This window comes from Sinocyclocheilus anshuiensis, unplaced genomic scaffold (genome assembly GCF_001515605.1).
Source record: "Sinocyclocheilus anshuiensis isolate Anshui unplaced genomic scaffold, SAMN03320099.WGS_v1.1 scaffold371, whole genome shotgun sequence".
Classification (NCBI taxonomy): Eukaryota; Metazoa; Chordata; class Actinopteri; order Cypriniformes; family Cyprinidae; genus Sinocyclocheilus; species Sinocyclocheilus anshuiensis.
Window position 1 is genome coordinate 266,614 of NW_015549597.1, and position 12,079 is coordinate 278,692.

Consider the following 12,079-nt stretch of genomic DNA (forward strand, 5'->3'; position numbering starts at 1 on the left):
ACACTTGTAAAAACAATGGCTAGCATTTCCCACAATCCCCTCTCACACGACATATCCATTTCCGGAAAAAAAGCACAACAACACCCTGCTCAGCGCTGCCTGGCGCAAACGAGGTCGTTGTTATTATCATCGCTGTTGTCGGCGCTCGGAAAGAACTCATCGCTGGAGTTGTTAAAATCCACGATTAGTCGCAATAACGCTTGACGAGATTAATAACAATTAAATGCAACATGGAGGCCACTGAGTCAATTGTCACAGACGCCATTGAGGTGGAGGAATCAACAACTACGGTTACGACTTTGGAGACCGAAAAGTCCAAAGCAGGTAAGATGTGAGTAAGTCGATGCAGCAGAGTGTGCACCAGGCATCGCCAGCGAGGAGGACACGATGAGCCTGATGCTACAGATTGGCCTTCCCACCCGTTTTAGGTTTTTTAGAAGAGCTTCAGACCTCCAAAACAATAGATTTATTACGGTATATTTTAACTAGCATACATTCCTAACAACTGGTTTTCTTTAATATTTTAATTGCGTGTAATATTTTGCAGTATGCAATAATGGTAAAGTAAATAAAAGTAAAAAAAAAAAAAATCATTTTTTTTATATTTTTCATATAACTTGAAAGATTTCTGTCCCTCTATTGTCCTTACAGACTTATGCTTCAAAAAGTTCATAAAGACATCAGAAAAGCATATAAATTGAGCAGTTAATCCTAGTCTAGTATTCATTTAATTCGTTCATTTTATTAATTAGCCTAAATTAAATAGATTCATCAATATGGAGTGATCATGTTTCTTCAGAAAACACACACACACACGCGCAGAATTGTGATATATTTTTTTTTTTTTCCATGTTTTAACTTTTTAATGTTTCAGTTTTTCCAGTATTAGGCCTACATTTTCTCCTAAATATTTGATTACATTCTTGTTCTGAAATAACCAACGATCTACTCTTAATCTTTTTCATTCAGAGTTTGTGTGGACTCTGCAAGCTACATGGCATCTCGTCCACGTTCGTTTGGACATGGACCCAGAGTTTGACCAGCCCGTGTGCAAGAAGAAGAAGCTGTGGGAGACTGTGGCCGAGAGAGTGACTGCAAAGCTAAGAGCCGAGGAAGGCACAGACGTTTCAGTCAAAGCCTTCGAATGTGACCTGAAGTGGAGAAACATGTTAGCGACATATCGCAAAAATGCTGAGCGAGCCAGAAGACTGGGAACCAGCAGTGTTCACTGGGAGTTCTTCAAGGAGATGCATAAAGTGCTGGGAAGGAGCTACGAGGAGGTTGAGGCTCAGCGCAAGGCGAAGCTCAATGGCACCAAGCTGGGCAAGGCCATAGCCAGCAAACGATTTACCCCGATACTGCCCACACCCACAGCTACAGCACCACAGTTACCCAACGCCAGGCCTCCTCAGGATTTGCTGCAGTTGTACCTGGAGCTGCAGGAGAGGAAACTCAACATGTGGGCTCAACAGAAAGCGCTGGAAGAGAGGAAGATCGAGGCCATTAATAACTTGGCACGTGCCATAACTTTCCTGTCCCAGAACAATACCATGCAAATGCCCAAAGAGTGTCTGTCGGACACCCCTGTTACCCAACAGTAGTCTTTTCAGATAGGAAATGCATTTTTATTTTTAGAGAAATGCCCGATATGCTGAACCCTTTTCAGAGAATTAAAAAGACTTGAACTGAACAGCAATTTGTTGAAAAATGCTTGGTTTTCCTTTCCTTCAGTGTGAATTGCAAAAATATAACTGAGAAGTTAAAAACGTCACATTCATGTAAAATGAGTACAGGGCAAGTTGTACATAGTATTTTTGTGTTTTAATAAAAAAAATCATACAAAATGTTCACGTTTTCTGCTAAAGCTTTTTTCATACCACCAAATATTTATCAATTACACACAGAATCTCAAGAGTTTCAAAGGAATAGTTCACCCAAAAAAATGACAATTCTGTCATTATTTACATATTCCTAGGCTTGTGACTGCATTTTGTTTGACATGAATGGACCAGTTATCATTAACTTGAACTAAAACCATAAAAAACCCATTACTTGAATTAAAATTAACATTAATTGAAATAAAATACAAAAAAAAAAAAAAAAGTATTTTTGTATTCTATTTTAATTCTACTTTATCCATTTATCTTTTTTATTTAAAAAAAAAAACTAATACTAGCTTTCTATTTTTTCTATTCTATCTACTTGTTTTTCTTTTTGTGTGTGTGTATATGTTTATGTTAGGCGTTAGGCTAACCGAGACTTGTCATTTGCACTTATATTTTGTTGCTCTTTTGTTAGTTTTGACTGCTTTTATTGTCCTCATTTGTAAGCATTTAGATGAAAATCTTTATAAAAACGAATAGTTTTTATATGTTTCGTTGTGGCATTTGCTGTCCAATGTCCAGTTTGAACGATTGAAAAGTAAGTAAATTATGTAAAATTTAAAATAATAATAATAAAAATCAGGTATTCTGTTTAGTTTAGTTACTACAGAATGTGCATTTCTTACAAATAGTCTGGATGCATCATGTTCATGTGAGAGCCTTGAAAGTGAACACTAAATGCAGTGAGCAGAGTACCCTTTAACTACAAGAACACAATCCTTATGAAAATTATGGTTAAAAATAGTTGAGGGTAAAATACAAAAAAAAAAAAAAAAGAATTTTTGTGATTTAATAAAAATCACTAAAAATTTGGTTACATTTTATTTTAAGGTGTCCTTGTTACAGTGTAAATATACATTTAAAGGGATAGTTCATCCAAAAATGGCAATGTAATTACCACGATCAAAGTCCAGAAACGTAGCGAGGATATCTATTTTTGTTTTCTTTGCATACAAAAAGTATTCTCGTAGCTTCGTAAAATTACGGGTGAACCCCTGATGTCACATGGATTATTTTACCTATCTTGCTACGTTTCTGGACCTTGATTGTGTTAATTACATTGCTGTCTATGCAGGGTCAGAGAGCTCTCAGAATGCATCAAAAATATCTTGAATTTGTGTTCTGAAGATGAACGAAGATCTTACGGGTTTGGAACGACATGAGGGTGAGTAAATAAAGACAGAATTTTCATTTTTGGGTGAACTATCACTTTAAGTACAGAGTAATATTAATTAACTACATGTACTTACTAAACGGTTAGGATTAGGGTTTGTCTTAGGGTTACTTGTATGTAATTACGCATAATTTATTATACAATAATGAGTACATGTAACAAGGACACCTTAAAATAAAGTGTTACCCAAAATTGTTATCAATTTTTTCTGCTAAGCTTTCTTCATACCACCAAATATTTACCCAAGAGAGGAAGAAATTATAGGTCAATTATAGATAGTCCAAACACAAATGACAATTATGTCATCATTTACATATCATTCCTTAGTTTGTGACTGTGTTTTGTTTTGACTTGAATGGACAAGTGTTATCATCATTAACTTAAACTAAAAACATACAAAAATTCATTAATTAACATTGACTGAAATAAAATATGGGGAAAAATACTTTTCCCAAACATAAATTGTCACTTTCGTTTAGTTTAAGTTGAAGTACTAAAATAACTAAAACAAAAAAAAACTATATAGACATAATTAAAAAAAAAAACTAAATTGCTAAAAATGTACTCGCTTTGGATAAAAGCATCTGCTAAATGACTAAATGTAAATGTTCATTAAATATCATACAAAACGTATCGATTTTTTTATGCCAAAACTTTCTTCATATAATCAAATATCCATTAATCACATACAGAATCTTAGAGCTTTTGAGAGATAGTTCACCCTAAATGACAATTCTGTTATCATTTCCATGTCGTTCCAAACCCATAAGACTTCTGTTCACCTTGAAAACACAAATTATGATATTTTTAACGAAACCTTGCTCCATTCCACCAAAACTTTGATGGTTCAAAAAGTTCACATAAAGATTGTTAAAGAAATTCACTTTTTATTTACTTACACTCTATATGAAAACCAGATTTAACTGAAGCTTCTATTCATTACCCTAAATTAAATCTGTTTTTTATATAAAGCAACTGTTTTACTTCAGAAGTCGTGTAAAGGGAAGTAGGGAAGTCGTGGCCTAATGGTTAGAGAGTCAGACTCGTAACCCAAAGGTTGCGGTTTCGAGTATCATACCGGCAGGGATTGTAGGTGGGGGGAGTGAATGTACAGCGCTCTCTCCCACCTTCAATACCACGACTGAGGTGCCCTTGAGCAAGGCACCGAACCCCCAACTGCTCCCCGGGCGCCGCAGCATAAATGGCTGCCCACTGCTCCGGGTGTGTGTTCACGGTGTGTGTGTGTGTGTGTTCACTGCTGTGTGTGTGCACTTTGGATGGGTTAAATGCAGAGCACTAATTCCGAGTATGGATCACCATACTTGGCCACATTTCACGTCACTAAAAAAAAAGACTTAATCGCTTGATTTATGTCTAAAATGTAATTTTGTACTTTTTGATGAGTGAAAGTTTTGGCTTTGTGAACTTTGAATGAATGGACAAAAATGAAAAAAAAAAAAAAAGATAATAAAAACATCTTCATTTGTGTTCCAAAGATGAATGAAAGTCACATGGGTTTAGAATGACAGTTTCTTTTTTTGGGTGAACTATACCTTTAAATATGCAAATCAGTGTCAAAATCTTATTGTGGTGCTGCTTCCAATGTGCTGTAAAGCAGATTCACTACAGTCTCTCTCATTTTCAGCCCAGCAGCATCTTCGTTTACCTCGTCCACATCTTCCGGTGTGCTTCTCTCTACCAGTCCCTTTGTCACGTCCCCCATGTCCAGGAAAACATTGTGTAATATACAAGCAGTCAGAACCACTGCTTTTGCCCTGTCGTAGTTCCCCATATCCAAGTACCTCAATTTCTGGAATCGCTCTTTTAAGTCCGCCACAGCCTGGTTGAATCGGCCCAAATGGTTCCCCACCGATCTGTTGTAGAGGTTTTCCTGCGGCTTTTGACATGTTGAGAACGGAGTAAGTATTTGTTCTGTGAGCGGGTATCCGGCTCCGGCTATCAGGCAGGTCCCTGGAGGCACCATCTCAGGGTTTTGCCGAATCCTTTCAGCTAACGCGCTTCCTCTGTCTTTTTCCGATCCTTTGCTGATGTGGCAGTAAATGAAGCGACCTTTGTCATTGCACACCAGTTCCAAGTTCAGCCATGAATCTGGATGTGGCCCGATCTTAGGTCTCTTGGCCTCCGGAGCGTCGCTCTCGCTGTCTGGTTTCCCAGCTGGCAGGCGGATGGGGATGCGTGTGTCACCCAGCACGCCAAGCACTCGAGGGAGGCCTCTCTCTTCCAGACCCTCATTGTGACTCAGCCAGCTGGAGAAAGGAAGCAGATGCTGGAGGGCCTCCTGTCCTACAGGGAGAAAGGAGAAAACAATGCGTAAACCTGCTAAGTAACTACAACAGTGAGTGACGTGACATGTGGCCAAGTATGGTGACCCATACTCGGAATTAGTGCTCTGCATTTATCCCATCCAAAGTGCACACACACAGCAGTGAACACACACACACACACACACCGTGAACACACACCCGGAGCAGTGGGCAGCCATTTGTGCTGCGGCGCCCGGGGAGCAGTTGGGGGTTCGGTGCCTTGCTCAAGGGCACCTCAGTCGTGGTATTGAAGGTGGGAGAGAGCGCTGTACATTCACTCCCCCCACCTACAATCCCTGCCGGTACGAGACTCGAAACCGCAACCTTTGGGTTACGAGTCCGACTCTCTAACCATTAGGCCACGACTTCCCCAGTGTTATTTTATTATCATTGATATACTACTATAGTTTTGTTCATATTTTGAATTTGATTTAATTTTTATAATTTTCTGCTTTAATTTTAATTTTAAAGTTTGTAATTTTGTTCAGTTTTTGTCATTTTTATTAGTTTTTTTTAAATGTTTATATTAAAAAAATTAGACTAAATTAAAATGCTAAATTGTTAAGAGAAAATTTCAGTTTTTCACATTTAATTTGAGCTAGTTAATTTTAAAGTAATGAAAATGTTTTTCATGTTTTAATTTTAACGATAATATGAATTAATGCAATGTGAACACTGATACTGTATTTTGCATTGACTTATTTCATTGATTTTTTGTTAGTTGTAATAAATAAAATTACGTTTTTATTAAAGCAATAAGCCCCTCAAAGCCGTGGTTTACAGTGAATTTATAACAGCTAAGGGGCATTGTTGTCGACGCGAAGCGGAGTGCCTAAAACCCCCTTAGCTGTTATAAATTCACTGTAAACCACGGCTTCGAGGGGCTTATTGCTTTTATAAAACAGTTATTCCATATACGTAGTACGGTTTCACAAAATAAAACAGAGCAAATAACATGTAATGATATTAATAAAAACAGTAGTCTTCCACCAAACAATGTAGTTCCTCAGAATCAGTTGTGGTTGCAACAAAGTGGTTGCCGAGCAACACAGAAGTAAACAAAGGTGTATGTTTGTAGAGTAATTTACAACAGCTTCGAACGCGGCTCAGCCAATCAGAATCAAGGACCGGAACTATCCGTTTTATAAATGTTTTATTTACAGTGGTGGACAAAGTTACACTAGTATTTTCACCAGCTAAAAATGTTTTGACGTCAGTTATTTCTATCTTTTGCAGTAGTGCGTCAGTAGGAAATAATTTCCAAACATTCATTTTGCCATTAATTGTAATAATCCAGTGAGATTTTTGTTTGCACAAGTAGTCAGTGCTGCACACGGAGAGCTGATCTGATCATCAGTCTGTCTGGAATGACATGAAGAAACAGAACAAACTGAGACCGACTCAATGCAGAAGAACTGTGGCAACGTCTCCAAGATGCTTCAAGAAACCTACCTGCAAGGCTACAGCACTGTTAAAAGTTTTAGGCACTAAAATGAGGCTGTAAAATTAGGATGCTGTCAAAAATAATGTCATAAATAGATTTTCTTTATCAATTAACCCCTATTAACTAAATTAAATCAACATTTGGTGTGAGCATCCTTTACGTTTAAAGCAGCTTTTGCCCTGGATGCACTTGCGCATAGTTTTTCAGGTAGCTTTGCAGATAGGCAGATCTATTTGTAACTGATTTAATCCTGTTCCTGCCATTAAAATAGCCACAGATAAAATAAAACAATTGAGTGGAACTGTCTCCTAATTAACTTGTACCTGTAGGCCATTGAATGAGCCGATCCTTTTGTGTGATCACTTGTTCACAGAAAGAGAAGAAGATCCTGTGAATATTCCCCTTCTCCAGATGGAAACGAGAGGACACGCTGCGATAGCTGATGCGTTTGGACAGGAGGGTGAGGGACAGGAGGACAGTGTGAGACAAGGACAGGCGAGCTCTTCCAGACAATCGGTTCTTGCTGTAGCCCGTGTTGGAGCTTTGCAGAAAATTTGTCACATACTGCAAGAAATAACAAGACGGCGAGAATGATGTAAAGCAGTGGTTCTCAACCTTTTCAATTCTAAGGCCCAATGACTTTTCCAGTTGTTCATGACTTGCTGGATTAAAGGGGTCATATCACACGATTTCATGTTTTCCTTTGTCTTTGGAGTGTTGCAAGCTGTTTGTGCATATATAAGATCCGTAAAGTCACAAAGACTAAAGTCTAAAATCCAGAGATATTCTTTATAAAAGTTAAGACTCGTTTAAACACGCCCCCACGTCTACGTCACTGTGTGGGAAGATTTGCATAACCCCGCCCAAATGTTCACGCAAAGAAAGAAGGCGTAACTTTTATTCTCGCTGTAGTATTGTTGCCGCCGCCATGGAAGCTGATATTCCAAATATGGTGAGGGGCGTAACATTTCCGTCACGCGCTTGAGGTATTCAGCCAATCACAACGCACTGGATAGCTGGCCAATCACAGCACACCTTGCTTTTCAGACCTATTCAGCCAATCACAAGGCACTGGATAACTGGCCAATCAGAGCACACCGCGCTCTGTATGTGTTTTTTTTTTTCACCTTAAACCGCGTAAACACACTGCATTACACCAAATACACAAAATAATGTTCTTTTTAGCAACGTCATATGACCCCTTTAAGGATAAAGATATCTAAAATGACTCACAATTTCTACCTGATAAAGTATTTTAGAGCTTGGAATAATTAAAAAAATGTCCACTACTGGTCAAAAGTTTAGAATACTAACATACTAAATGTTCTTATGTTTTTGAAAGAGGTCTCTTATGCTAACCAAGGCTGCATTTATTTACAGTAATACAATAAAAACAAACAAACAAAAAGTTATATTGTGAAATACTGAGAAAATAATACTTACATACATTAAACAGGATGCATAAAGTATGCATTAAATTGATCAAAAGTGACAGTAAAGACATTTATAATGTTACAAATAAATGCTGTTCTTTTAAACTTTTGATTCAAAGAATCCTGAAAAAATAGATCAGTCTCCACACAAAAACTTTTGAACATTGATAAGAACCACTGATCATTATTAGTAATTGTACACTAATAATAACTAATAACTGCAAAGCAAATCAGTATATTTGAATGGTTTCTGAAAGATCATGTGACACTGAAGACTGGAGTAATGATGCTGAAAATTCAGCTTTGCCATCACAGGAATAAATCACATTTCAAAATATATTAAAACCGAAAACAATTCTGTTAAATTGTTATAATATTTTACAATACTACTGTTTTTGCTGTATTTGTTGATCAAATAAATTATTGAGGAGAATAAGAGACTTATTTCAAAAACAACAAAATCATAATTATTCCAAACATTTGACTGGTACTGTACATTTTTGTAGATATTCCAAGCTCTAAAATATTTTATCAGGTAGAAATGGAGTAAAAAAATAACTAATTCATTTAAAAACAATAATAATTTTGATCACCTTTCCAGGTCTTTAAAATTAGGTTACCTCATATATTCAGGTTTTTACAAGATTTGTGTGAATCCTGGTTCTGGGTTATTTTAATTCTTGCTTTATCTTATTTCTAACCAAATATTTAAGCCATATTGATGCCCCCTGGTTGAGAACTACTCCCGTAAAGCGAGAAAATGGCTTTAACGTGAAGTGCATGAGCTAGCAGACCTGCTGTACCTGTACTGTAGGGTTGGCCTCCATGGCTTCAGTAGCATGTGCGCGCTGCAGGGCAGAGCTCCTGGACTCTGACGCCTGGGATGTCGCTGTTCGAGCCTGATCTGCTGGCGATGAATCCTCCTGTTGAGAGGCTTGCTTCAACACAGAGGCTGCCTGCTCCTGAATCTGGGCCACCAGGTCAGCCTCTATCATCTCCTCCACCGCTCGGTCCAGTCGCTGGTCCAGCTCCCAGGGAGACAGCGGCTCCCACTCCGCCTGCACCGCGTCCATTATCACGCGCCCTGCGGCCGCCGCGCTCCATTTACGAGCCTCCATCTAGACGCAGCTCGGATTAATGTGGGAGTACACGGATGAAGCTAGCCAAGTTGGCTCTCCAAAAACATACGTGGTTAGACGCTGCTAAGAGACGTTGCTTCTAAAATAGATTGGGGAAAGTAGCTGGAGTAAATATCTCAGCTTAAGCAATAACGAGGGTAAAACAAGTTAGATGTGATCTACTGTGTAGGCAGTAGATACTAGCGCTGTAACTTTACCGTGCAAAATGAATGAACCGAGTTACTATGGATAGTTCACATGCATACTGACTGAGTTAACATAGAGATGTGATTTTGAAATTAAATAAAAATCTTAAAACCTAAAATACGTTGTGGCACGCCCATAAAATCACGGAGAAGATATTAACAGACCTTTAAAACAGACGATCCTCTTTCCACATTAGCTTCTGTTGCTAGGTTGATCTACTGCGCATGCGCACATTTAACAACTATGATTGGTTCTGTGTGATTTCAATACAACATCCATCTGTCGATAAACCCATATCACCTTTTTCTCTTTGAACTTGTTCTCTACTAGATTTGTCATGTTTATAAAATAAAATTCTGAATTTGATCGATACTAGTAGCCTAATGAGTGAATGGAGATCCGACCTGACATCTCAATTTGATTTGGATTTTTTATTTTTTTATATAAGAATGTTTATTTCAGTTTCATGTTGCAAATAATTTAAACACATTCATTGCATTACATTTAAATACAGATGGAAGAGATGTGTTTTTAAGCTGATTCTTGAAGATGGATTGAGTTGGGCAGGTCATTCCATCAGGAGGGAACATTTAATTTAAAACTCCGTGAAAGTGATTTTGTGCTTCTTTGGGATCGCACAATCAAGCGACGTTCACTTGCAGGACGCAAGCTTCTAGAGGGCACACAACTCTGAAGTAATGAATTTAGGTAAAGGGGTGCAGAGCCAGTGGTGGTTTTGTAGGCAAACATTAATGCCTGGAGTTTCATGCGAGCAGCTACTGGTAGCCAGTGCAAATTGATGAACAGAGGTGTGACATGCATTCATTTCGGGTTTATTGAAAATTAATCTTGCTGCCGCGTTCTGGATTAATTGTAAAGGTTAAGAGAGCATTGCAATAGTCCAGCCTGGACAGAACAAGAGCAAGAGCTTGAACAATTGAACAAGGAGTTGTGAAGCATGTTCCCAAAGAAAGGGCCTGATCTTCTTGATGTTGTATAAAGCAAATCTGCAGGACCGGACCGTTTTAGCAATGTGGTCTGAGAAAGTCAGCTGATCATCAATCATAACTCCAAGGTTTCTGGCTGTTTTTGAAGGAGTTATGGTTGATGTGCCTAACTGGATGGTGAAATTGTGATGAAACTATTGGTTTGATGGAACCACAAGCAGTTCTGTCTTGGCAAGGTTGGGTTGAAGGTGATGGTCCTTCATCCAGCAAGGAATGTCTGCTGACAAGCGGAGATGCGAGCATGTGAACATTCATGTGAAACCTATAAATATAATTAACATTAAGCAATACTCATTTCTAAAACTCATCTCTTCTTCGAAAAGAATTTAAGGCCGTTTGAATAAAATACTATTTATTTAAACCAACTCTGTTTCGTATACTTGTTGATCATGCCATAAACATATTTCCAGTGTGCAACATTTCTGCTATTCAGCTTTTAAAGTAACTTGTCTCTTACATCAGTCAAGACCTCCAAATACACTTCTAGGCTCGCTACGAATTGGATCTGAATGAGAGACGGCCTGCGTCCCAATGTGCATACTTTCCATCCTAAATTCTATGTGATATTAGTCATTTTCAATACTATTTAGGGCAGATAGTGTGCACATTGGGACGCAGGGATGGTTCTGGGTTGAATGAATCATCAGTGATCCAATCTGAATCGTTCAGGTTTTGTGAACCGGTTTAACCGATTCATTGAAAAGTTTCAGGGCACCTAAACCCCCACATATTACATAAGTATTTGGGGAAGGTTTTTTAACACGGATGCGATTGTGCAACTACGATTAGTTTTACTAATACAGAAACTGAAACATAACTTAATCTTAGAAATCTTTCACTTTTAAGTTTCAAATGCATAAATGCAAATTTTCCCATTTCAAATCACATTTCAAGGCGTTTCTCCACTAATTTCGATAGTATTTTAAATCACTTAATATCTGAAAACACTTGAGTTGAGGAAAGCGCTGTCTTACTTTTTCCTGTTTCTTGTTCATTTTCTTCCTCCTGTCTTTTGTTGCATTGTTGGTTGTTATTCTGTAATGTAGCAATTATATCTCCACATTTATAAATAATAATACTAATAATAAAAAAACTAAAACCCCAAAAGCAACAGCATTAATAAACAGACGTTGAACATTAGAGGAGGAGTGGAAAAGGGCTGATTTTAATTAATTTAAACGCAGTTACAGATACTGCAGCATGATTTTCTTTTATGTTTTTAACTTTTTTGTTTGTTTGTTTTTCCAAGAGCACTGTGAAGGAACACTGCCATCACTGAGAAGAATCAGGGTGAGTTCGCAAAAACATTAGGATCCGTTTTTTGGGATGAACACAACGTCAGCATTTGTGTTAAAGTTAAACATTCACTTGTTCAAGCAACTGCGCTCAAAGGCTTCTTTCTTATTGATCTTTACATTTTTACTTTATTCTTACCACTATTTTAAAATGCCACACACACACACACACACACACACACACACACACACAC

The 12,079-nt window shown here is 37.8% G+C and overlaps 2 protein-coding genes across 5 annotated transcripts; one reads left to right on the forward strand and one right to left on the reverse strand.

The window, feature by feature from the left end:
- Positions 1-82: 82 nt before the first annotated feature.
- Positions 83-1,793, forward strand: LOC107658448 (uncharacterized). Its single transcript, XM_016446997.1, has 2 exons — positions 83-324; positions 970-1,793. Exons 1-2 carry the CDS (start codon positions 231-233, stop codon positions 1,599-1,601), a joined length of 726 nt encoding a protein of 241 aa, XP_016302483.1. The 5' UTR covers positions 83-230; the 3' UTR covers positions 1,602-1,793.
- A 2,760-nt stretch (positions 1,794-4,553) lies between these two features.
- On the reverse strand, positions 4,554-10,016 carry LOC107658429 (uncharacterized). 4 transcript variants are annotated; one of them, XM_016446967.1, is made up of 4 exons: positions 9,748-10,016; positions 9,062-9,376; positions 7,149-7,389; positions 4,554-5,361 (listed from the first exon to the last, which is right to left on the reverse strand). In XM_016446967.1, exons 2-4 carry the CDS (start codon positions 9,374-9,376, stop codon positions 4,640-4,642), a joined length of 1,278 nt encoding a protein of 425 aa, XP_016302453.1. In that variant the 5' UTR covers positions 9,748-10,016; the 3' UTR covers positions 4,554-4,639. The 4 variants fall into 4 exon arrangements, with proteins under 4 accessions (XP_016302453.1, XP_016302450.1, XP_016302452.1 ...); XM_016446964.1 differs by having other exon boundaries at positions 9,062-9,476; positions 9,748-10,008; XM_016446966.1 differs by lacking the exon at positions 9,748-10,016 and adding an exon at positions 9,595-9,734 and having other exon boundaries at positions 9,062-9,476.
- Between the last annotated feature and the right edge of the window lie 2,063 nt (positions 10,017-12,079).